At 45.3% G+C, this 27,372-nt stretch overlaps 1 protein-coding gene across 1 annotated transcript in view; it reads right to left on the reverse strand.

Moving 5' to 3' along the window:
- Positions 1–1,834: 1,834 nt before the first annotated feature.
- Positions 1,835–27,372, reverse strand: part of LOC149468112 (uncharacterized) — a 33,522-nt gene continuing 7,984 nt past the window's right edge. Inside the window, exons 2-3 of the mRNA XM_089670634.1 lie at positions 18,890–18,897; positions 1,835–5,069 (exon numbers count right to left, since the gene is read on the reverse strand). Of these exons, the coding sequence (XP_089526760.1) occupies positions 3,972–5,069; positions 18,890–18,897 (1,106 nt within the window). The 3' untranslated portion in view covers positions 1,835–3,971. The remainder of the gene's footprint in view (positions 5,070–18,889; positions 18,898–27,372) is intronic.

Consider the following 27,372-nt stretch of genomic DNA (forward strand, 5'->3'; position numbering starts at 1 on the left):
ATGGCAGACGCACAAAGCTTTATTGAGACAAACAGACGGCAGTCCTTCAATACGTTGGGTGGCAGAGAGGGTGGATTTGCCACTAAAGGGTAACGAGGGGGCCCCACCCACTTTAGTCCACTAGGAGAGCCAAGGGGGTGTCCCTGTAACAGGGGTAGTCCGACACAGGAGAGGGGTGCCTGGAGTCACCACCGCAACAGTTCAGGTAACACAGGGGGAAAGCAGGTACTCACGGATCCAACAGGGTGCCTGGTCTCCCAGGGGTAGAAGCAGAACGCAGGTACCTGTGGAGTCCGGATCAGGCGGGTGGCCTCTGGCTCTGGCAGATGAGCTGTGTTAGTCTCTCCCCCTTCTGTGGGGCCTCTGGCAAAAAGCAGGCAGGCTGGGATAGTCTCTCCCCCTTCTGTGGGGTCTCTCACAATCGCAGGTATGCTTTCTCTGGTTGTCTCTTCCCTCCTGTGGAGTCTCCGTGAAGCTGGGGTAGGCTTGCAGAGTCTATTCACAAGGGTCTCGCCGAAGCTTGAGATCCCTTGCAGACTCCACACCAGAATGAATAGGAGCTCCCAGCATCCACCTCTTAAACTGCTGCAGGACGCTCCCCGGTCGCCTTGGCAACCGGGAGGGGGAAGGGAACACTAGACCCCAGGGAGAATCAGGCTGGTGACAGGGACATCCTGGGGCCAGGGATGATGTCTGCATAGATGAAAAGCAGGTTGGGAGGTGTGCAGAGAGCTCCCAGCCAGCTGGCCAGGAGGGAGGGGACCCAGAGTAATTTGATTTGGCCATTTGGCCTAGTGACACAGGGAACAATTGGAACAATACAGAGCAGGACACTGAGGGCATGTGATACAAGGCACTAATAAGCGGATTAATAATTGGCACGCTCCCATACCGTGACACCTTCTCTTCAGAGAAGCCTATCCTGCACCCACCTAATATCTGTACTTTTATTTTCTCCATCAGCCCATCCCCCCAAACTATTACCTTTTGTATCAGTTGACCCTCCATTTTAGATTGTAAGCTCTAACAAGCCGGCCCCCTGATTCCTCCTGTAATGAATTGTATTGGAATTGTCCTGTCTGCCCTCATATTGTATGTAAAGTGATGAGCAAACTGTTGGCTCTATATAAATCCTGTATAATAATAATACATTCCACTCCATGTGTGGCTGTTCTCCATCAACAAAAGTTGGCTGTTTCTGTCTCAGGGATATGATGGAAAACATTTGTCAATCAGCATCTGCAGCCACCAGTGTATTCCCAGTGGGAGGGATTCCTCCATTCACATTGTTTGTGTGGAAGGAGAAATCTGAACAAAAGAACTAACAGTGTATGGTCAGCTATAGATTGTTCTGTTCTCTGGATCCAATCAACTGTGGAAGGTTTCCCCCATTCATGACCAGGCCATTTTTACTATTCAGCACTGCACTATTTCACCTGGTAATTGCTCGGCCATGCAACGCTTTACCCAAACAACATTTATATCCTTCTTCACACAAATAAAGCTTTATTTTAGTGGTATTTGATCAGCACTGGGTGTGTTCCATATAAATGAAAAAAGACCAACATTACAAAAAAAAATATTTTCTAACTTCTATGTTAGATATGTCTATCTTGTATTCTGCTCCATGTCTCCGGTAAGAAAAAATCCCAGTAAGTGTATATTGATTGCTGTGTGTGAGTGTTGTAGCGTCTACAAACTATGGGATAGATACTGAAATTTACACAGCTTTTACTTTCTGACTACTCATCACATTTCTTGAGGTGCTACAATACCAAAATAGTACAAACACCCCAAATGACCCCTTTTTGGAAAGTAGAAACCAAAAGGAATATTCTGTTGAGTCCATGGAAGATTTTATTTTTTTGTCACAAGTTTTTAAAAATGGCAAAAAAAGTTTTCTTTTTTAAACATAGTTGCCATTGTAATGATTTACTGCTCACACATGCCATGGGTATATGTGGAATTACACCCCAAAATACATTCTGCTACTTCTCCCGAGTATGGGGGCACCACATGTGAGAGATGTTTTGGCAGTCTAGCTACACACAGGACTCCAAAATCCAATAAGCACCTCCAGGCTTTCAGGGTGTATTTTATTATGCTGCTAATGATGTCCCGGTGGCCCCGCCCCTTATATATTTAAAAACTGTCAAGCCACCTCAGAAGCAGATGGCTGGAAGCCATCGGTGGGAGCAGAGCCTGTTTTTAAATGATTTTTTCAGATAGCGGCAGCAGCGGTGGTGATGGCGGGCATCATGATTGACGTTGGATCCACTGTGGGGGACATTCTTTTAGTGTTTTAAATAAAGGACTTGTCAGAGACAGACTTCTGTCTTTTTTCACACTACACTTTTTGTTTTTATGTCAATGTGTAGGGGTACCATGTATCCCATACTCATTCAACTGGGGGGCGGGATTTGGGGGCCCCCTTTATAAAGGGGGTTTCCAGATTCTAATAAGCCCCCACGGTTGTGAGGAAGAGGCCCTTGTCCCCATCAACATGGGGCAAGGTACTTTGGGAGGCCCCCCTGCCCCAAAGCACCCCCCCATGTTGAGGGCATGTGGCCAGGTATGGTACAGGGGGGCACTCGCTCATCCCTCCTTCTTTCCTGACCTGCCGGGCTGCATGCTCAGATAAGGGTCTGGTAGGGATTTTGGGAGAGATCCCATGCCATTTTTTTTTTACATTTTGGTGTGGGGCTTCCCCTCTAAATCCATACCAGACCCAAAGGGCTTGGTGTGAATGGGAGGGGGGACCCCACACCATTTTTCTTTTATTACTGACCTTTATTTTTAGATTCAGCTGTCAATAATATATATTATCTAGATCTTCAAAATATGTAAAATCATTACAGAAATAATTATAAAGGATAACAAACAAAATCAGAATAAATAGAACTAAGGAAATCAAATTAGAATACATAAAGATATGCCTGGCTACAAATGGTGCTGGTTGTCACACACAGGAGACACGACCGAATGCCGGCTGTCAGAGGAATCCATACAGAGATTTACTATTGAGCAGGGGCTAAAAAGAAAGCGCCCAGAGAGGACGTCTAACGTGTTCTGCACATGCGCATTTGTATCGGACATAGACGTTGGAAAAGCGTCTAGTTCTTCACTGTCATGACTTGCTTTAAAAAACTACTTTTTACCCATTTAAACTTTTTTTTGGAAATGTCAGATATTGTTTAAAGTGAAGTCCTGATATTTGACAAAGCAAATTTCAATGTGAACATGTCTGCAGTGATTGGTCAGAGTGTTAGACATGCCTTTTACCAAGTCTGCTTTTTTAGACTGATTCCTGGATTGTTAGCCCACGGAAATGCACCTAGACACATTAGTAAATCAGGGCCTTAATGTCATCACTGGATGAATACAATACCACCAATATTCATCACAGCTGGGCCAGCACCGATCACATCTGTCCAATATTGTTGTTTACAAATCACACCTCCAAGTGTTTGTGAAATCTCCCGCCACAAACTGTGTGCAGCCAATGACAGATCAGGACCCCATTTTTATTCTCCTGCTATCAATGGCCAACCCAGTCCCACACTTCATTCATGTCTTTGGCGGCCTCTGATCTCTTTATGAACTGTTTCTTCCATGAGGAAGATCAGCCATGGAGTATATCTGAGGTGTATATCAGGGTGTGCTTCTTCCCCACATGAGAGCTGGGATGTCCAGCAACATTCATCTAGAAGACATTTCCCGCACTCAAGGCACTAATACACCTCCAGGGCTGTGTGGGACCCCTGATGTACAGGAAGACAGGACTTCAGTGAAGAACATTTCCCTCACTCAGGACAGGAAAGTGGCTTCTCCTCCATGTGAGATCTCTGATGTCTGTAAAGATGGGAGTTCTGTGAAAAACATTTCCCGCACTCAAGGCACTAATACACCTCCAGGGTTGTGTGGAACCCCTGATGTACAGGAAGACAGGACTTCAGTGAGGAACATTTCCCTCACTCAGGACAGGAAAGTGGCTTCTCCCTCGCATGAGATCTCTGATGTTTGGAAAGATGGGACTTCTGCGAAAAACATTTCCCGCACTCAGGACAGGAATATGGTTTCTCCCCCGTATGAGATCTCTGATGTGTGTAAAGACTGGACTTCTGTGAAAAACATTTCCCGCACTCAGGACAGGAATACGGCTTCTCCCCCGTGTGAGATCTCTGATGTGTGTGAAGATGGGACTTACTTGAAAAACATTTCCCGCACTCAGAACAGGAAAGTGGCTTCTCCCCGCTGTGAGATCTCTGATGTCTGTAAAGACTGGCATGCTGTGAAAAACATTTCCCGCACTCAGGACAGGAATACGGCTTCTCCCCCGTGTGAGATCTCTGATGTGCGTGAAGATGGGACTTCCTTGAAAAACATTTCCTGCACTTAGGACAGGAATATGGCTTCTCCCCCGTGTGAGATCTCTGATGTGTGTGAAGATGGGTCTTACTTGAAAAACATTTCCCGCATTTAGGACAGGAGTATGGCTTCTCCCCCGTGTGACATCTCTGATGTGTGGAAAGATTGTACTTCTGTGAAAAACATTTTCCGCACTCAGAACAGGAATATGGCTTCTTCCCCGTGTGAGATTTCTGATGTCTGCAAAGACCTGACTTATCTGAAAAACATTTCCCGCACTCAAAACAGGAGTACGGTTTTTCTCCTGTGTGAAGCCTTAGATGTGTAATAAGATGTGATTTCTGTAAACAACATTTCCCGCACTCAGGACAGGAATATTTCTTCTCGCCCATGTGATATGTTCTATGATGTATTTGTAGATGGGATTTTTGTGCAAAACATTTTTTGCACTGAGGGCAGGAAAATGGCTTCTCTCCCGTGTGAGATCTTTTGTGCACATTAAGATTATATTTAAAACTGAAACACTTCCCGCACTCAGGACAGGAATGTGGCTTTTCCTGCATATGGGATTTTTTATGAACATTAAGAAGTGATTTGGAATGGAAACATTTCCTGCACTCATGACAGGAATACGGCTTCTCCCCCGTGTGTGTTCTTTTATGCACATTAAGTTTGGATTTAGAATGGAACCTCTTCCCGCACTCAGTACAGAAGAACCTCTTCCCTGTTGGAAGGCCGGCCCGGTCCCGCACAATCTGAGGTTCCTCAGGATACAAGGAATCCGATGGTCCATCTACACTGGGTGGTGCCGGATGGACATTGGAGGGAGCCGGGTTTTCTCCTGGACTATACTGTGTGATGTCCTCATCTTCTACTTTCCAGTCTGGAGACAAAGTGAGACAATCCTCAGAGGTTTTCCTCATCTCCCGGCCATGGACTAAAATACAAAGACAAAGAGGATTACTAGACAGGAGCTGATTGGTTCCCCCAAACCAGGACTGGCTGAGTCCCACCAGAGGTCAGAGAGTGAGGATGGGGGGAGAACAACCAAGATGAAGACTGGATTGATCCTGAAGACCACCATCATTGGGGTATTGACTCCTCCCTCATTATCACTTTCTGTTTAAGGGTCCAAAGTTGGAGGATGTTATCACATTATTATCACCATGTAAAAGTCTGTGCTCCAATCACATCATCCGATATAAAATGTCCAGCTGGGAGGAAATGGGTGTAACAAAAGAGAATCCATATTATGTGTATATATAGCAGTGGGGGGAGGGGGAGAGCAGAAGTCAGGAGTATGTAATGTACAACACAGAATATATAGTGCAGGGGTCAGGAGTATGTAATGTACAACATGGAGTATATAGTGCAGGGGTCAGGAGTATGTAATGTACAACATAGAGTATATAGTGCAGGGGTCAGGAGTATGTAATGTACAACACAGAATATATAGTGCAGGGGTCAGGAGTATGTAATGTACAACATAGAGTATATAGTGCAGGGGTCAGGAGTATGTAATGTACAACATAGAGTATATAGTGCAGGGGTCAGGAGTATGTAATGTACAACATAGAGTATATAGTGCAGGGGTCAGGAGTATGTAATGTACAACATAGAGTATATAGTGCAGGGGTCAGGAGTATGTAATGTACAACATAGAGTATATAGGGCAGGGGTCAGGAGTATGTAATGTACAACATAGAGTATATAGTGCAGGGGTCAGGAGTATGTAATGTACAACATAGAGTATATAGTGCAGGGGTCAGGAGTATGTAAAGTACAACACAGAGTATATAGTGCAGGGGTCAGGAGTATGTAATGTACAACACAGAGTATATCGTGCAGGGGTCAGGAGGATGTAATGTACAACAGAGTATATCGTGCAGGGGTCAGGAGGATGTAATGTACAACATAGAGTATATAGTGCAGGGGTCAGGAGTATGTAATGTACAACATAGAGTATATAGTGCAGGGGTCAGGAGTATGTAATGTACAACAGAGTATATAGTGCAGGGGTCAGGAGTATGTAATGTGCAACATAGAGTATATAGTGCATGGGTCAGAAGTATGTAATGTACAACATAGAGTATATAGTGCAGGGGTCAGGAGTATGTAAAGTACAACACAGAGTATATAGTGCAGGGGTCAGGAGTATGTAATGTACAACACAGAGTATATAGTGCAGGGGTCAGGAGTATGTAATGTACAACATAGAGTATATAGTGTAGGGGTCAGGAGTATGTAATGTACAACATAGAGTATATCGTGCAGGGGTCAGGAGTATGTAATGTACAACAGAGTATATAGTGCAGGGGTCAGGAGGATGTAATGTACAACATAGAGTATATAGTGCAGGGGTCAGGAGTATGTAATGTACAACAGAGTATATAGTGCAGGGGTCAGGAGTATGTAATGTGCAACATAGAGTATATAGTGCAGGGGTCAGGAGTATGTAAAGATCGTATACAGAGAGTAGTGGTTAATGATTCATACTCTGAATGGTCTAGGGGTGTCAGTGGTGTAGCCCAAGGTTCAGTGTTATTAGTGGGGTACCCCAAGGTTCAGTGTTATTAGTGGGGTACCCCAAGGTTCAGTGTTATTAGTGGGGTACCCCAAGGTTCAGTGTTATTAGTGGGGTACCCCAAGGTTCAGTGTTATTAGTGGGGTACCCAAGGGTTTAGTGTTATTAGTGGTGTACCCCAAGGTTCAGTGTTATTAGTGGGGTACCCAAGGGTTCAGTGTTATTAGTGGGGTACCCCAAGGTTCAGTGTTATTAGTGGGGTACCCAAGGGTTCAGTATTATTAGTGGGGTACCCCAAGGTTCAGTGTTATTAGTGGGGTACCCCAGGGTTCAGTGTTATTAGTGGGGTACCCCAGGGATCAGTGTTGGGACCCTTACTTATTAATATATATATAAACAATATGGGGTGTGAGATTATAAACCCCATTCCAGTCTTTGCAGATGACACCAAGCTGTGCCGGGGAATAACGTCCTTACAGGATGTCTCCAACTTACAAGCCGACCTCAATGCTCTGTGTAATTGGGGGGCTATGGGGCCAATGAGGGCTAATGGTGATAAATGTAAGGTTCTGCACTTGGGGGGGCTAAGACTATGCATCATACATATTAGGGGGGTACAACTGGGGGGTCAATGGTGGAGAAGGATCTGGGGGGTCAATGGTGGAAAAGGATCTGGGTGGGTCAATGGTGGAGAAGGATCTGGGGGGGTCAATGATGGAGAAGGATCTGGGGGACAATGTTGGAGAAGGATCTGGGGGTCAATGGTGGAGAAGAATCTGGGGGTTCTAGTAGATCACAAGACTAATAATGGCAGCAATGCAAAGCTGCGGGTTCTAAAGTGAGCAAAATCCTCTCTTGTATTAGGAGAGGTATAGACTCCAGAGAAATATCCCCCCCCCTCCCCCCGGTACAAATCATTAGTAAGACCTCATCTGGAATATGCAGTTCAGTTTTGGGCTCCAATTCACAAAAAGAACATTGGGGAACTGGAGAAAGTAAAGAGAAGGACAACCAAACTGATACGAGGCATGGAGGAGATCAGCTATGAGGAGAGATCAGAGGAACTGAATGTATTCTCTACTGAGAAGAGGAGATTAAGGGGGGATATGATCACCATGTATAATACATAAGGGGGGGTATGATCTCCATGTATAATACATAAGGGGGGGATATGATCTCCATGTATAATACATAAGGGGGGATATGATCTCCATGTATAATACATAAGGGGGGGTATGATCTCCATGTATAATACATAAGGGGGGATATGATCTCCATGTATAATACATAAGGGGGGATATGATCTCCATGTATAATACATAAGGGGGGATATGATCTCCATGTATAATACATAAGGGGGGATATGATCTCCATGTATAATACATAAGGGGGGGATATGATCTCCATGTATAATACATAAGGGGGGATATGATCTCCATGTATAATACATAAGGGGGGATATGTTCTCCATATATAAAACATAAGGGGGGAAATGATCTCCATGTATAATACATAAGGGGGGGGATATGATCTCCATGTATAATACATAAGGGGGGGGATATGATCTCCATGTATAATACATAAGGGGGGATATGATCTCCATGTATTATACATAAGGGGGGATATGATCTCCATGTATAATACATAAGGGGGGGATATGATCTCCATGTATAATACATAAAGGGGATATGATCTCCATGTATTATACATAAGGGGGGGGGGGGGGTATGATCTCCATGTATAATACATAAGGGGGGGGGGGATATGATCTCCATGTATAATACATAAGGGGGATATGATCTCCATGTATAATACATAAGGGGGGGATATGATCTCCATGTATAATACATAAGGGGGGTATGATCTCCATGTATTATACATAAGGGGGATATGATCTCCATGTATAATACATAAGGGGGGGATATGATCTCCATGTATAATACATAAGGGGGGATATGATCTCCATGTATAATACATAAGGGGGGGATATGATCTCCATGTATAATACATAAGGGGAGATATGATCTCCATGTATAATACATAAGGGGGGATATGATCTCCATGTATAATACATAAGGGGGGATATGATCTCCATGTATAATACATAAGGGGGATATGATCTCCATATATAATACATAAGGGGGGATATGATCTCCATGTATAATACATAAGGGGGGATATGATCTCCATGTATAATACATAAGGGGGGATATGATCTCCATGTATAATACATAAGGGGGGATATGATCTCCATGTATAATGCATAAGGGGGGGATATGATCTCCATGTATAATACATAAGGGGGATATGATCTCCATGTATAATACATAAGGGGGGATATGATCTCCATGTATAATACATAAGGGGGGATATGATCTTCATGTATAATACATAAGGGGGGATATGATCTCCATGTATAATACATAAGGGGGGATATGATCTCCATGTATAATACATAAGGGGGATATGATCTCCATGTATAATACATAAGGGGGATATGATCTTCAGGTATAATACATAAGGGGGGGGGATATGATCTCCATGTATAATACATAAGGGGGGGATTGCTGTAGGAAAGTCCTGGATTCTTTCTTGGATACACAGAATATAACTGGATATAACATTTATGGGGAAAGTTGATCCAGGGAATATCCGATTGCCTCTCGGGGGGTCAGGAAGGATTTTTTCCTCTGCAGGAGCAGATTGGATCGTGCTTTGCTGGGTTTTGCCTTCTGGTGGATCAGCTGTGGGTGTCGGATTATAACTTTTATTTTTAATGGTACAACTAGATGGATGTCTTTTTTCAGCCAGACTAACTATGTAACTATGTAGGTCCCACACCGCTGCCTCCCATCTTCTGAGACTGCACTCAGTGACTTGGGTCTGAGACACTACAGACATATCCCTCCACCCGGCACAGCCAGCAGATAACAGAGAAGGTCCCCTGGAGGAGTCAGGCACAAGGCAGGAGACCCCAGTCACATGTCCTGGGTGCCTACATTATGCAATGCTTATAGTAAAAATCAACATTTTTCTGCCAGCTGAACCCCAGAACCTCCATAAATCCAGTCTAGAGACATAAATTGTGTCTGCAGCACAGAGAAGGAAGATTATCCGAGAGAAATCCAGGAATACAGGACGGGGAACACAGCTCAGGAAAGTGACCAGGGGATTACAGGCTGATATCACCCAGTCCCCGCCCTACTCTGGACCAATCAGTGAGCAGTATGGGTGGAGGAATGGATTTAGTGTTCATGACCCACCTGTGCTGATCTCTGTAGGAGTGTCCTCCTCTATAAATGTCCCCGTTATTCCATCCTCCTCCATAGACTGCTGATCATCCCTCACATACGCCTCTTCTTCTTCTTCTTTCACCTCAAATTCTATATCGATTGGATCTCCACTCTAAATCAAGGAAATGAGAGGAAATATCATCTGTAAAATAAAAGGTCACATAAACAATCCACACATCATCTTTACAAGTCCATGTTCTAGATGTTCCATCCCACCAACCTTGTAATAGTGAGGGATGGTGTGACCTTCCTGTGTAGAATCCCGGGAATACAGAGGACGGGGACATCTCTCTGGTGGGTTCCTGGTATTAGGTGGCTCCATCATATCCTTGTGTCCTTCTGAAAACTCCTCCATCACTCCATACTCCTCATCCTCCTCTTTATACTCTTCTTTAACATCAATATTATCATCCCCGAGGATTCCACTCTGAAAGATATAATAAAACATTCATTGTAACAAACATGCTGTGTATAAATCACAACTACCAATAATTGTCATCATCTACCTGATGATGGTGAGGGATGGTGTGACCTTCCTGTGTGGAATCCCGGGAATCCAGAGGACGGGGACATCTCTCTGGTGGGTTCCTGTAGCTGGATGACTCCACCATGGTGTCCTGGTACAGATCTTTGTGTTCCTTTAGAAGCTCTGACTCCTCCATCCCCCCATCCTCATCCTCCTCCTCTTTTATCTCTTCTTTAACGTCAAGTTTAGAATTTCTCAGGTTTCCACTCTGAATATATAATAAAAATGCCATCAATGGTAACAATACAGATAATGTACAGATCCTAATGATACTATCAGTGATTGTTCCTCATCTACCTGATGATGGTGAGGGATGGTGTGACCTTCCTGTGTGGAATCCCGGGAATACAGAGGACGGGGACATCTCTCTGGTGGGTTCCCATGACTGGATCCATCTGTAGGAAACACACGCACTGACTGAATCCATTGTTTCTATGTGTTTATCAGATGATGGGGGATCTAGGTGGATCCTCCGTACTGCTCTCTCCTTTACAATAAAGTCTCCTCTTACCCGGTGATGTGAGGGGCGGCTGATTGTCCATCATGACGTCCTTGTAGAGATCCTTGTGTCCTTCTAAATACTCCCACTCCTCCATGGAGAAATAGACAGTGACACCCTGACACCTTATAGGAACCTGACACACACAATGATACAGTCACCATCCAGACACATCCCTTGTCTGTTACTGGAGAATGTCCCAGAATTCCCGGCACCGCTCACCTCTCCTGTCAGCAGCTCAGTGATCTCTCTGGTGACTTCTAGAATCTTCTTCTTCTTTCTCTCTTCTATCAGGGAGGGAGGTGGAGGCAATGTGATGTCATATGATCTCCAGACTTCACAGGAGGAAAACTCTACATCTGAACACAAATAGTCACATCAAATGATATTCCCAGAATCCTCCTCACCTCTCCATTCAGGTCTCCATTTTATTAAAGCCCCACTTCAGGCTGAGGTATAATTTCCCCCCACAGGACCCCCACACTACGCAGGGTATAAGGAATTCTGACGTCATTACATACAACGCAGGACTAACAGTTCTGTTTTGCTTATGAGGATGCCAAGGGTCCCCCACATCCTAATACCATAGAATAAAAAGAAGGAGCCAAATGGAGGGACATTGGGAGGAGGGGCTGTGAGGTCAGTGTGATGTCATAGGATTCTCTGACTCCGTATGGAGGGACATTGGGGGGAGGAGCTGTGAGGTCAGTGTGATGTCATAGGATTCTCTGACTCTGGATGGAGGGACATTGGGAGGAGGAGCTGTGAGGTCAGTGTGATGTCATAGGATCCTCTGACTCTGGATGGAGGGACATTGGGGGGAGGAGCTGTGAGGTCAGTGTGATGTCATAGGATTCTCTGACTCCGTATGGAGGGACATTGGGGGGAGGAGCTGTGAGGTCAGTGTGATGTCATAGGATTCTCTGACTCTGGATGGAGGGACATTGGGAGGAGGAGCTGTGAGGTCAGTGTGATGTCATAGGATTCTCTGACTCCGTATGGAGGGACATTGGGGGGAGGAGCTGTGAGGTCAGTGTGATGTCATAGGATTCTCTGACTCTGGATGGGGGGACATTGGGAGGAGGAGCTGTGAGGTCAGTGTGATGTCATAGGATTCTCTGACTCTGGATGGAGGGACATTGGGAGGAGGAGCTGTGAGGTCAGTGTGATGTCATAGGATTCTCTGACTCCGTATGGAGGGACATTGGGGGAGGAGCTGTGAGGTCAGTGTGATGTCATAGGATTCTCTGAGGGACATTGGGGGAGGAGCTGTGATGTCAGTGTGATGTCATAGGATTCTCTGACTCCGGATGGAGGGACATTGGGAGGAGGAGCTGTGAGGTCAGTGTGATGTCATAGGATTGTCTGACTCTGGATGGAGGGACCTTGGGGGGGAGGAGCTGTGAGGTGTGATGTCATAGGACATAGAGACTCTGGATGGAGGGACATTTGGATGGGGAGATTTGAGGTGTCCTCTATATGAGGCTCCTGTATAAACCAAATCATAGTTCCTGGGTGCGTCCTACCTCTCCTAAACTGAAGAGTGACCTTTGACCTTTACCATCCAGAAATCTGTCCGGAATCTGTGGAAGTAAGCTGTCATGTGATCAGGTGACGTGCGGAGGAACGGAGTGTAAATAGCAGACAATTGTCTCCAGAGCCCCTAATGGTGGGGATGGATTTGGCGGCGTGCTGGTGCCAAGTTTCCTCCCCCCAGGGTCACTGCAGGTGTGGAGAAAAGCTGTGTAAGAGGATATGGAGGAGAGATGAGGAGGAGATCCAGGAATCAGGAGAAAGGTCAGGGCAAGCAACAGACGAGCGCATCCGAGACCAAGCCGGGGTCACTACACAGAAAATCAATCCAAGGAAACAACAGGCAGGACGAGGAATAGCAAGAAGGAACTGAGAGACAAATGAGAATATTGCTCAGCCAATGGGAGATGATCTCAGCATGACTTCCATCATGAAGGAGATGAGGGGGAGGGGAGGAAGTCACTGAAGGTGACCATAGATCCATGGAAATTCAGCTGGTTCAGCAGGGATCGCTCACATCTCCATCCATGTGTGGTCACTGCCGGATAAAAGCCACTCCCCCAGCGGCTGCAGCCAATAGCTTCAGTGCTGATCTGTGTATTCTGAGAGCGGAGGAGTCCCCCCATTGTCAGAATACAAGAGTGCAGCGGGGAGGATTCCCCCCTCCACCTCCAATGTGTGGATGGGGGAATCACTTCAGTTTTTATGGTCATCCCGCTGGCTGAACGATAAAACTGAACCATGTAGGCCAGCTTTGGGAGCAAATATATTATCATCAACTCCTCCCCCTGAAGGGGTTCATCTACGTATTACCTTCTCTGCTGCCAGATCCAGGAATGTGGACTCTCTGCTTCCACCCGATTCATCTCTCCACTAAAATGTCCTGTCTGTATCTGACATCACTTCCTGTCTGTACCTGACATCACTTCCTGTCTGTCTTCCATAGAGACTTCCTGTGTGGGTAGAAGTGAGATCCCCACCTTGTGGAGCTCAGAGGAACTGCAGCCCTGGGAAGCGTCTGGTAGTGTGACCCCGGCCTTGTGCTGGGTGTGTATGGACTGTAGATCCTTATAGAGGGGTCACCTCCACTCCCACCAAGGGGGACAGAAATATATGACTGCTCGGGGGAGGGGTTTTGGCCCCTTTAGAAGGACACAAGGATCTCTACAAGGACGTCATGATGGACAATCAGCCGCCCCTCACATCACCGGGTAAGAGGAGACTTTATTGTAAAGGAGAGAGCAGTACGGAGGATCCACCTAGATCCCCCATCATCTGATAAACACATAGAAACAATGGATTCAGTCAGTGTGTGTGTTTCCTACAGATGGATCCAGTCATGGGAACCCACCAGAGAGATGTCCCCGTCCTCTGTATTCCCGGGATTCCACACAGGAAGGTCACACCATCCCTCACCATCATCAGGTAGATGATGACAATTATTGGTAGTTGTGATTTATACACAGCATGTTTGTTACAATGAATGTTTTATTATATCTTTCAGAGTGGAATCCTCGGGGATGATAATATTGATGTTAAAGAAGAGTATAAAGAGGAGGATGAGGAGTATGGAGTGATGGAGGAGTTTTCAGAAGGACACAAGGATATGATGGAGCCACCTAATACCAGGAACCCACCAGAGAGATGTCCCCGTCCTCTGTATTCCTGGGATTCCACACAGGAAGGTCACACCATCCTTCACTATTACAAGGTTGGTGGGATGGAGAATCTAGAACATGGACTTGTAGAGACTATGGGCTCCAATCACAAAGCGGTATCTTCCCGTATCCCAGTATGTAGTAAGATGCTGCATTCTGTTTTTTAGTAGTGAATCCTGCGGGGAATTTACCACTGGTGTCCATAGCAACACTTGTAAATAGCTTGTTGTTAAGGAGAGGGCAGCTGCCAGTGTCCTTAACAACCAGTAAACAAGGAGTGGACGGCTGCCAAGTTCCCCGCTGACAGCTGTGACAGGTCTGGTATGGGTTTTAAAGAGGAACCCGGATGCCAAAATAATAAAAATAAAGGCGTGGGTTCCCCTCCAAAATCAATACCAGACCCTTAGTGAGTGCCCACCTTCCTCCTGAACCATACCAGGCCACATATTCTCAACATGGGGTGGGTGCTTCAGGGCAGGGGCACTCTATCCTCCCAAAAGCACCTTGTCCCCATGTCAATGGGGACAAGGGTCCTTCCCCACAACCCTGGACACTGGTTGTGGGGGGCTGTGGGTGGGGACTTATTGGAATCTGGAAGCCACCTATAACAAGGAGGCCCCAAGATCCTGACCCCCCCACTATGTGAATGAGTATAGAGTACATAGTACCCCTATTCATTCACCAAAAAAAGTAGTTTAAAAAAACACTGGAATTAATTATTGACAAAACAAAAATAAAGAACAATATCCCCTGATGTAGATCCATCGATGATCCAATCACAATACTCGCTGTCATCGCTGACTCAAAGAAAAAATAATGCTTCTCTCCTTCCATCTGACAGCTCTGCCGCCTCCCACTTCTGAATAAACTAAGGAGCGCTACCACCCTGTGACATCACTGGGTGGCCTTGCCCTCTTGTGACGTCACCAATACAACATGCCCCGGTCAGTGATGTCACCAATACAACATGCCCCGGTCAGTGACGTCACCAATACAACATGCCCCGGTCAGTGACGTCACCAATACAACATGCCCCGGTCAGTGATGTCACCAATACAACATGCCCCGGTCAGTGACGTCACCAATACAACATGCCCCGGTCAGTGATGTCACCAATACAACATGCCCCGGTCAGTGACGTCACCAATACAACATGCCCCGGTCAGTGATGTCACCAATACAACATGCCCCGGTCAGTGACGTCACCAATACAACATGCCCCGGTCAGTGACGTCACCGAGTGGCACCGTCCCTTAGTATATTTAGTGGCAGGAGGCAGCAGAGCTGTCAGACAGAGGGGAGTCTTCATTGGGAGCGGAGCTTTTCTTTCCGAGTCAGCGGTGACAGCGAGCATCGTGATTGATGATGGATCTACACCGGGGGGGGGACATTTTACTTTAGTTTTCCTTTTTTAATAAAGGACTTGTCAAAAACTGCCTGCTGTCTATTTAACAGAATACTTTGTTGGGGTGAATAATTAGGGGTACCATGTACCCCATACTCATTCACATGGGGTGAGGGATCTGAGGGCCCCCTTGTTACATTTTGTAAGTCCTCTGCCTGCAAACCCCCACAGCCACTAGCCTGGGTTGTAGGGAAGAGTCCCTTGTCCTCATCAACATGGACAAGGTGCTCTGGGGGAGCAAAGCCCCCCTGCCCCAGAGCATCCACTCCATGTTAAGGGCATGTGGCCTGGTATGTTTCAGGAGGGGGGGTGCTTGCTTGGCCCCCCTTTCCTGACCTGCTGAGCAGCATCCTCAGTGAAATCCTCAGTGGGGTCTGGTATGTATTTCTTTCATTTTGACAAGGGGTCCCCCTCAAAATCCATACCAGACCCGGGGGGGACCCTACAACATTTTCTTAATATTTTGTTGCTGGTAAATCTTTTTTTTTTAGATTTATCGGTTGGTTAGGACGTGGTGGCCTCTCGCTCCCTAACAACCATGTTGTTTACTGGTTGTTAAGGATGCCAGCGGCCGCCCACTCTTTACCAAGCAGTACACATTTCCTGAATGCCGCATGTCTCCACCACTAATTAATGACCGCATGCATTTCATTCTTTATTTCCTTCTGTGAATGTAACGCCTGTTCATGCGGTATTTACTGAGCGTGTTCAGTGTTTGTGGTCAATACCGCAACACGGGATAGGAAATGGACAGTTTCAGGATGGCATGCGGTATTTAGGGGAAATGTACCGACATATCACATGTGATCTGCTTCTGTGAAGGGAGACAATGTGTGGATTTTGTGTGATGTCACAATCATAAATCTTACATTTTACAGATGATATTTTCTCTCATTTCCTTGATTTAGAGTGGAGATCCAATCGATATAGAATTTGAGGTGAAAGCAGAAGAAGAAGAGGCGTATGTGAGGGATGATCAGCAGTCTATGGAGGAGGATGGAATAACGGGGACATTTATAGAGGAGGACACTCCTACAGAGATCAGCACAGGTGGGTCATGAACACTAAATCCATTCCTCCACCCATACTGCTCACTGATTGGTCCAGAGTAGGGCGGGGACTGGGTGATATCAGCCTGTAATCCCCTGGTCACTTTCCTGAGCTGTGTTCCCCGTCCTGTATTCCTGGATTTCTCTCGGATAATCTTCCTTCTCTGTGCTGCAGACACAATTTATGTCTCTAGACTGGATTTATGGAGGTTCTGGGGATCAGCTGGCAGCAAAATGTTCATTTTCACCATAAGTGTTACTAGACCTAGGCACCTGGACATGTTCTTTTGATCTTCTGCCTCATGGTGGTGACATAGTAATTCTCCCAGTATTTGTCACCTGTGCCAGGTGGAGGGATATGTCTGTAGTGTCTCAGACCCAAGTCACTGAGTGCAGTCTCAGGAGATGGGAGGCAGCGGTGTGGGACCTCTGCAACTTGTCTACAGTAAACATTTAGATTACAATTGATTACTGAATACCAATATTATGAGGCCTGACCTTAACACTATATAATTTATATTGTACATTACATACTCCTGACCCCTGCACTATATACTCTATGCTGTACATTACATACTCCTGACCCCTGCACTATATACTCTATGCTGTACATTACATACTCCTGACCCCTGCACTATATACTCTATGTTGTACATTACATCCTCCTGACCCCTGCACTATATACTGTATGTTGTACATTACATACTCCTGACCCCTGCACTATGTACTCTTTGTTGTACATTACATACTCCTGACCCCTGCGCTATATACTCTTTGTTGCACATTACATCCTCCTGACCCCTGCACTATATACTCTATGTTGCACATTACATACTCCTGACCCCTGCACTATATACTCTATGTTGTACATTACATACTCCTGACCCCTGCACTATATAATATATGTTGTACATTACATCCTCCTGACCCCTGCACTATATACTCTATGTTGTACATTACATACTCCTGACCCCTGCACTATATACTCTATGTTGTACATTACATACTCATGACCCCTGCACTATATACTCTATGTTGCACATTACATACTCCTGACCCCTGCACTATATACTCTATGTTGTACATTACATACTCCTGACCCCTGCACTATATAATATATGTTGTACATTACATCCTCCTGACCCCTGCACTATATACTCTATGTTGTACATTACATACTCCTGACCCCTGCACTATATACTCTATGTTGTACATTACATACTCATGACCCCTGCACTATATACTCTATGTTGTACATTACATACTCCTGACCCCTGCACTATATACTCTATGTTGTACATTACATACTCCTGACCCCTGCACTATATACTCTATGTTGTACATTACATACTCCTGACGCCTGCACTATATACTCTATGTTATACATTACATACTCCTGACCCCTGCACTATATACTCTATGTTGTACATTACATACTCCTGACCCCTGCACTATATACTCTGTGTTGTACATTACATACTCCTGACTTCTGCTCTCCACCCTCCCCCCACTTCTATATATACACATAATGTGGATTCTCTTTTTACACCCATTTCCTCCCAGCTGGACATTTTATATCGGATGATGTGATTGGAGCACAGACTTTTACATGGTGATAATAATGTGATAACATCCTCCAACTTTGGACCCTTAAACAGAAAGTGATAATGAGGGAGGAGTCAATACCCCAATGATGGGGGTCTTCAGGATCACCAGTCTTCATCTTGGTTGTTCTCCCCCCATCCTCACTCTCTGACCTCTGGTGGGGCTCAGCCCCGCTGTTCTTCATGACTAAATCATGGACTAAATAAGGAAGTGCAGTACTTCTGGTGTTGGGAAGACGGCGATGAGTGATAGAGGGGGTGGGGACCCTCGTCCTATAATCCCCTCATCACTGTCCCTCCTATAAAAGACAGTTCTGGTTGTTTCCTCACTCTCTGACTAAGGTCCATGAATAAAGAAATGACCTGGTAGGAGATCAGAGGAGCCATTTCCTAGTTCCCTTGAGGGTGGAATTGTAAGCTTCTCAGAGACCAAGCTGCCTGATGTGGGCGGAGTCTTGGTTTGGGGGAACCAATCAGCTCCTGTCTAGTAATCCTCTTTGTCTTTGTATTTTAGTCCATGGCCGGGAGATGAGGAAAACCTCTGAGGATTGTCTCACTTTGTCTCCAGACTGGAAAGTAGAAGATGAGGACATCACACAGTATAGTCCAGGAGAAAACCCGGCTCCCTCCAATGTCCATCCGGCACCACCCAGTGTAGATGGACCATCGGATTCCTCATATCCTGAGAAACCTCAGACTGTGCGGGACCGGGCCGGCCTTCCAACAGGGAAGAGCTTCTCCTGTACTGAGTGCGGGAAGGGTTTTTGTTCTAAATACAATCTTAATGTGCATAAAATATCTCACACGGAGGAGAAGCCATATTCCTGTCCTGAGTGTGGGAAATGTTTTTCAGATAAGTCCAGTCTTTACACACATAAAAGATCTCACACGGGGGAGAAGCCGAATTCCTGTTCTGAGTGCGGGAAATGTTTTTCACTTAAATCCAGTCTTTGCAGACATCAGAAATATCATACGGGGAAAAAGCTGTATTCCTGTTCTGAGTGTGGGAAATGTTTTTCAAGTTTGTCCAGTCTATACACACATCATAGATCTCACACAGGGGAGAAGCCATATTCCTGTCCTGAGTGCGGGAAATATTTTTCATACAAGTCTGTTCTTTGCAGACATCAGAAATCTCACACGGGGAAGAAGTCGTATTCCTATTCTGTGTGCGGGAAATGTTTTTCACAGAAGTCCAATCTTTACAGACATCAGAGATGTCACATGGGGGAGAAGCCATATTCCTGTCCTGAGTGCGGGAAATGTTTTTCAAGTAAATCCAGTCTGTACACACATCAGCGATCTCACACAGGGGAGAAGCTGTATTTCTGTGCTGAGTGCGGGAAATGTTTTTTATATAAGTCCGTTCTTTGCAGGCATCAGAAATCTCACATGGGGAAGAAGCCTAATTCCTGTTCTGTGTGCGGGAAATGTTTTTCACAGAAGTCCAATCTTTACACACATCTGAGAACTCACACGGGGGAGAAGCCGTATTCCTGTCCTGATTGTGGGAAATGTTTTTCAAATAAGTCTCATCTTCAAGCACATCAGAGATCTCACACAGGGGAGAAGCCGTATTCCTGTCCTGAGTGCGGGAAATGTTTTTCACGGAAGTCCAATCTTTACACACATCAGAGATCTCACACAGGGGAGAAGCCGTTTTCCTGTCCTGAGTGCGGTAAATGTTTTTCAAATAAGCCCCATCTTCACACACATCAGAGATCTCACACAGGGGAGAAGCCGTATTCCTGTTCTGAGTGTGGGAAATGTTTTTCATGGAAGTGCAATCTTTCCAGACATCAGAGATCTCACATGGGGAAGAAGCCACTTTCCTGAATTGTTCCTCACTGGAGTCCTGTCTTCCTGTACATCAGGGGTCCCACACAACCCTGGAGGTGTATTAGTGCCTTGAGTGCGGGAAATGTCTTCTAGATGAATGTTGCTGGACATCCCAGCTCTCATGTGGGGAAGAAGCACACCCTGATATACACCTCAGATATACTCCATGGCTGATCTTCATCATGGAAGAAACAGTTCATAAGGAGATCAGAGGCCCCCAAAGACATGGATGAAGTGTGGGACCGGGTTGGTCATTGATGGCAGGAGAAGAATAAAAATGGAATCCTGAGCTATGAGTACATTTTGTGGTGGGAGATTTCACAAACACTTGGAGGTCTATTTAAAAAAAATATCATTTGAAGGAATGTGAGGAGCCTTCATCCAGCTGTGACAAGTTTTGGCCATGTTCTTATTTCATATGATCATTGGCTCCATCTAGTGGCCATAATGTCATTTTCATTTAACCCCCTCAGTACCAGGTACTTTCCCCCCTTCCAGCCCCGGACAATTTTCAGCTTTCAGCGCTCTCACACTTCCAATGACAATTACTCAGGAATGTAACACTGTACTATATGACATTTGTATCATTTTTCACACAAATTGCACTTTCTTTTGGTCGGATTTATTCCTCTCTGGGATTTTATTTTTATGCTATAAAAGACCAAACATTAAAATAAAACTAAAATAATGTTTTCTTAGTTTGTTATAAAATGTTGCAAACAAGTAACTGCTTCATTTCTTTGGTTTCTTTCTCTTGGAATTCCCTTTTCTGGTTTTCACAAATATATACTCTCCTTCTTCCTAACCTCAGAGCAGACCTTTGGATTGTCCTCCTGCTCCTCTCCTTCCTAACCTCAGAGCAGACCTTTAGATTGTCCTCCTCCTCCTCTCCTTCCTAACCTCAGAGCAGAACTTTGGATTGTCCTCCTCCTCCTCTCCTTCTTCCTAACCTCAGAGCAGACCTTTAGATTGTCCTCTTCCTCCTCTCCTTCCTAACCTCAGAGCAGACCTTTGGATTGTCCTCCTCCTCTCCTTCCTAACCTCAGAGCAGACCTTTGGATTGTCCTCCTCCTCTCCTTCCTAACCTCAGAGCAGACCTTTGGATTGTCCCCCTCCCCCTTTCCTTCTTAACCTCAGAGCAGACCTTTGGATTGTCCTCCTCTCCTTCCTAACCTCAGAGCAGACCTTTGGATTGTCCTCCTCCTCCTCTCCTTCCTAACCTCAGAGCAGACCTTTGGATTGTCCTCCTCCTCCTCTCCTTCCTAACCTCAGAGCAGATCTTTGGATTGGCCTTCTCCCCCTTTCCTTCTTAGCCTCAGAGCAGACCTTTGGATTGTCCTCCTCTCCTTCCTACCCTCAGAGCAGACCTTTGGATTGTCCTCCTCCCCCTCTCCTTCCTAACCTCAGAGCAGACCTTTGGATTATCCTCCTCCCCCCTCTCCTTCCTAACCTCAGAGCAGACCTTTGGATTGTCCTCCTCTCCTTCCTAACCTCAGAGCAGACCTTTGGATTCTCCTCCTCCTCTTCTTCATATCCCAGACTCCAGATACGTAGGATAAGTCTCAGCCGTGGAGAGACTCTTCCAGTAAATTGCTCCTTCCTAGCAAGACCCTTAAACCTTTCAATGAGCCTCTTCTACCATCACTATAAGCTGAGAGTCCAGCATGCAGCATTCCCACCATTGGATTCCCCATTGTGACCTCACCTTTACTCCTACCCCCATGAGAGCATTATGTGTCACAGCGCTGTCCTATTGTGTGTGCACAGAAATCATCACAAATACACTACAAATATGTGGAGACATTCAGAGATAAAGAGCTCGGGGCTCCAAATCCTATTCTCTGCACATCCACTGCTTCCATTTTACACCCACTTCATTGGTCTTATGGGGTTTATCAATAAATGAAGGAAACTGAACCATGTGCAAATCCATCCACAACATAAAGTGCTTTGTGCTCAAGATGCTGCTCCCTGCAGATCCACTGCTTCCACTTTACACCCACTTCATTCATCTCATCAGATTTGCTGCTATAGGAAATCATCTCAAATCCTGTGCAAATCCATGGAGACAGACAATATTGTGTGCTCAGTATAGTGTTCTCTGCAAGTCCACCGCTTCCACTTTGCATCTACTTCAATCCACTTATTTTACTCCAAAAATCCACCAAACAGTGAAAAGTTGATAAGGTGTGAAAGTGCTCCGCCCTCTAAACATGGCGGCTGTAGTGTAGCCACGCCTTCTTCCACCTCTTGTACACGGGATGGTGAGGGCGCCCCCTAGTAGTGCTTCCCCCTCACCACACCAATAGGACTCCCAGCTTTTCAGCTCCCAGAGTCACAAACATCCTTCACACTCTCCTCATCTCCGATGGTAAAGGAACCGGATCCTCCTCGCTCACTCCTGCAAGTCTGCTGCGGGTTCTGCCAGTCTCCCTCCTAGACTCCGCCTCCGACCGCCATTCCAGCAGGAGCTCCGCCTCTAAATACACACTCAGGGAGGAGAGAAAGGAGAACCCGACATCATGTGACACCTTTTTTTTTTAAAGATATTTTTATTTGATTTTTACAGAATATACATAACACTGACAAGGTGGTGTGATACTGCATCAAAGTAACAGTACTGATAAGGAAGTCTAATAAGTGTCATAGCTATCAAATCCACGATTAAGTGTTCAATAGTCCCATTATCTCTAATACCCAGGACTCAAGGAAGACTATGATGTACAACTCAAGATGTTGGAGTTTTGTAAAAAAAAAAGGACTGCTCTGGTGGCATGGATCCTATGATGTATGTTTTCCATTTGAGAAGATAGAGAGACTCCTTTGAAGATGTCGGAGAAATGAGTAGATCGAGTCTGTCAAGATTTAAAAGAGAGTTGAGCTCTTTTCTGATGTCGGATAGAGTCGGAGGGGAGTTGGAGATCCATTTACGAAGAACAGCTCGTCTCGCTATTAGCAGGCATGTGGACATCCAGGGTTTGTTATTCTTGAAAGTGGATGATTGGGAAGAGAAAAGACCAATAACTGGTTGATCCAGGTATCCAAAAAGAAGAGGTAGTGGGTGGATTGGAAGTTGAAACGATGTGATTCTTGATATGAAAGAGACCACTTGCTTCCAGAATGTGGAAATCATAGGACAGAGCCATAGTCTATGGTGTAGAGAAGGTTTTTGCTGACCACACAGAGGACAGATAGACTGAGCCAAACCGTTTCGTGAGTATTGACAGGGCATGTAGGCACGGTGCAGGAGTTTGAGTTGTTCCTGCCAAAATTCGTTGTGGTTGAAAGCGCATGTGGAGTTGAAGCCTGATAGCAAGTGATCTGATGTAAAAGAGTTGTTCAAATCTTTGACCCAAGATTTTGCAGCATTGTATGACTCGAAGGGTTTGGCATATAGTAGGTTCAGAGGTCCATATATGGATGAAATTTTATAATTTCGAGAGTTTGTCATTACATCCAGAAATGTCGTACAGAATCTATTAGATTGGATAGGTGCAATGGAGTTGACATAGTTCCTTACTTGGAGGATATAGAAGAAGTGATGAGCTGGTAGTTCATATGTTTGTAGAATTTCGATGAGAGGTTTTGGAGAGCCCGTAGAAGTGTCGTATAGGTGATGTATCAGGGTTAAATTTTTGTTTGACCACATTTCGTAAGCATCATAGGATTGCGGAGGAGAGAAGGAGGGGTTATGCTGGATAGGGAGAAAGCGAGACAGCCACGGTGAGACCCCCAGTTTTCGCCTTACCTCCCTCCATGCAATAAGGGTGTCGCGGATGAGTGAGTTATGTTTTAAGTGTGGTGGAAGAGAGTTGACATTACTGTGTAATAGGGCTGCAGGGTCATAGGGATGAGCTATCGCAGAATCAATATGGTAATCGGAGTAATTGGAGGAATGAGTGAGCCAGTCTAAACCAACACGTAGGATGCATGAGAGATTGTAGACCCGTATATTTGGGGGGCCTGAGCCTCCTTCACTGCGGGGTACAAATAATTTGGTAAGCACTATACGGGGATGTTTGGCCTTCCATAAAAATTTTGAGAGAGCCCGATGTAATTTGGGTATGTCGCTGTGTTTGAGGAGGAGAGGAATGGTCTGTAGTGGATAGAGAAGTTTTGGGAAGCTTACCATCTTAAAAAGATGCGATCTGCCCAAAAGTGAGAGCGGTAGGTCCTTCCACATTTCCAGTTCCCCAGTGATCCTAGCAATCATTGGCGTATAATTTAGCGTGTATAGAGAGGAAGCTAATTTCCCTATTTTTATGCCTAGATATGTGATATGTTTATGTGCAATTTTAAAGATTGAGTATTGAGTCCAGAGCGGAGGGCGTGATTGGCATAGTGGAAGCACCTCACTTTTAGAAAAGTTTATTTGGAGTCCCGAACACAGCCGGAAGGAGGAGAAGACACGCTGTATGTATGGCAGGTCCAAGGATGGGTTAGAGGTGAAGATTAAAATATCATTTGCGAATAAAGCAAGTCTCAGCTCCTGTTGGTTAATTGTGATACATGAAGTTCAGATTGAAATAATAGGAAGCGCGCTAATGGTTCCAGGGCCAGGATGAAAAGTAGGGGGGATAAAGGACATCCCTGTCTAGTGCCCTTGTGCAACTGAATCGGGTTAGAATTGAGGCCAGCCGCTACCACCTGAGCTGTTGGGGATGAATACATTGCTTGGATCAGATGCATAATAGAGCCCTCAAATCCAAACCTCTGTAGTGTCAAGAAAAGCCATTCGAAATTTACATTGTCGAATGCCTTCTCAGCGTCCAATGAGACAATTGCTGTATCCAGAGATGTAACACTAGAGGCTTGGTTTAGAACCGACAACACTTTACGGATATTTGATGTTGCCGATCGACCCAGTATAAAACCCACTTGTGAGGAATGTATGAGATTGGGTAGTATAGTTGCAAGTCGTGAAGCAATAATTTTTGACAGGAGTTTTGCGTCTAGGTTCAGTAGAGAAATCGGCCGATATGATTCGGGGTCCGATGGATCTTTGTCTTTTTTGGCAATCAGTTTTATGTGTGCTTGAGATCCGGAGGGTAAATAGCCCCCCTCCCCTCCCTGGATTGATTGAAACACCGATTGCAAGGTGGGGGAAAGAGTTTTGGTCATAAGTTTATAAAATTCGGCTGTGTAGTCATCAGGTCCGGGAGCTTTGCCATTTGTGAGAGTTTTAATGGCTAAAGAGATGTCCGATTGAGTAATGGGGGCGTTTAGAGTTTGAAGTGCCATTGTGTCTAAATGAGGTAAGGAGATTTGATCCAGAAAGGAGGTGGCCCTAGCAGTATTTATAGGGTCTGGACCATAAAGATTTTGGTAAAATTTTTCCAGTATAGAAATAATATCTGAAGGGTCACTTTTTAATTGCCCCTGTGTGTCTTTCAGAGATGTAAAGAGGGTGGAAGTGTACGTTTTTTACATAGTCTTGCTAGTAGCTTGCCTGGCTTATTGCCGAATTTATGGAATTGAAGGTCACTATAGGATTGTCGTGTAGCTTCTTGAGCTGCTGCCCATGTATCAAAGCGTTGTTTGGCCTCCAACCAAGCTTTCCTATGATCAGGAGAGTTGAGACTTGCCAAATCCTTTTGAGCTTGTCTTAGACTAGCACTTGCTTCCGTATAATTTTGAAGTAAGTTTTTCTTGTACGTTGCAGCAAATGCAATAATTCTGCCTCGTAACACAGCCTTGCCCGTCTCCCAGAATAGATTGGGGTTATCTCGGTGCTCTGCATTAGTATCACAATACTCGTTCCAGGCGGCATTCAGTACCCGAAGCAAATCCTGATCATTTGCTAAATATGAAGGGAAGCGCCATGTGGATGTATGGAGTGGAGGTTGTAGTGTCTGGACTGATAGAGAGATCGGGGAATGATCAGAGATTGCTATGTCATGTATAGTAGATTCTGTAACGTTGTTTAATAAGACGGGATTGACAAAGAAATAGTCAATTCTGGACAAGGTATGATGAACAGGAGAAAAGAAAGTAAATTCTCTTCCTTCTGGATGACTCAGACGCCATACGTCTGTGAGTTGTAGTGCCTCTGTAAAGTTTTTTAATAACGTGTGTTGGGGGGGTGTTGGGGGGAGATAGGTGAATTGAGGTGGAAGATTTGAGTTGATCTTCCTGTGTATTCATACATAGATTAAAGTCACCTCCCATCACGAGCGGGAGGTGCAAGAGATTCCCTATTCTAGAGGATATGTCTTGAAAGAAGGGCTTAGGTGAAGAGTTTGGGGCATATATGTTGACGAATGCTAAGGAGGAGGCTCCCAACTTGACATGCACCACCACATATCGTCCCTCATCATCCAAAGCTAGTGTTAGAATGTCTGGAGTAAGACGCTTATGTATAAGAATGATTACTGCCGCTTTACCTCTCTGCGAGGGAGATCCCAATACTTGACCCACCCATAGTTTTTTGAGACGTGAAAAGTCTGATTGTGTCAGATGTGTTTCTTGCAGAAATGCGATGTCCGTTTTCAATCGTTTAAGATGGCGAAGAATAGCCATACGCTTGTGGGGGGATCTTAGGCCCTTAACGTTCCACGATATTATACGGGTCATGGAGGCTCGGGTATATAGGTGTTCAGAGGTGAATTAAAAGCAATGCTACTTGGTGTCAACTCTCTTAGGGTATCGCTATATGTCCTAATCTCTCGTTGTGTTGTAGATGAAGGAGGCTCCAGAAGGTCCCCGGGTAAGCAGAAAATAGAAATAAAGATAAGAAGGGAGGAAAAAGAAGAGAGAGGATGGAAAGATACACATCTCGTTATGACCCAACAGGGGTCCAGCAAAAATACAATATATACAATAAACTGTCTAGGCATGAAGGACTTCACATTATTCCGCATGTTAGCTCCTATCCTCGCCCACGTTACTGGAAGTGATAGGGTGTGCATTCTGCACCAAGAGGCTGCATTAACCAATACAATAATAATATTAGTGGCAAGTGAGTAAACCCGATGGTCGCCTGGACCATCTTTGAAGGAGGGGCAGCTCGTCCTGGCCTCAACCTCAGTATCGCAGGCAAGGAAATGCGCCAAGACGCAGCCGCAACAGTAACAT

Source organism: Staurois parvus, unplaced genomic scaffold (genome assembly GCF_062004578.1).
Source record: "Staurois parvus isolate SC_StPar_1 unplaced genomic scaffold, SC_StPar_1.0 ptg000092l, whole genome shotgun sequence".
NCBI lineage: Eukaryota > Metazoa > Chordata > Amphibia > Anura > Ranidae > Staurois > Staurois parvus.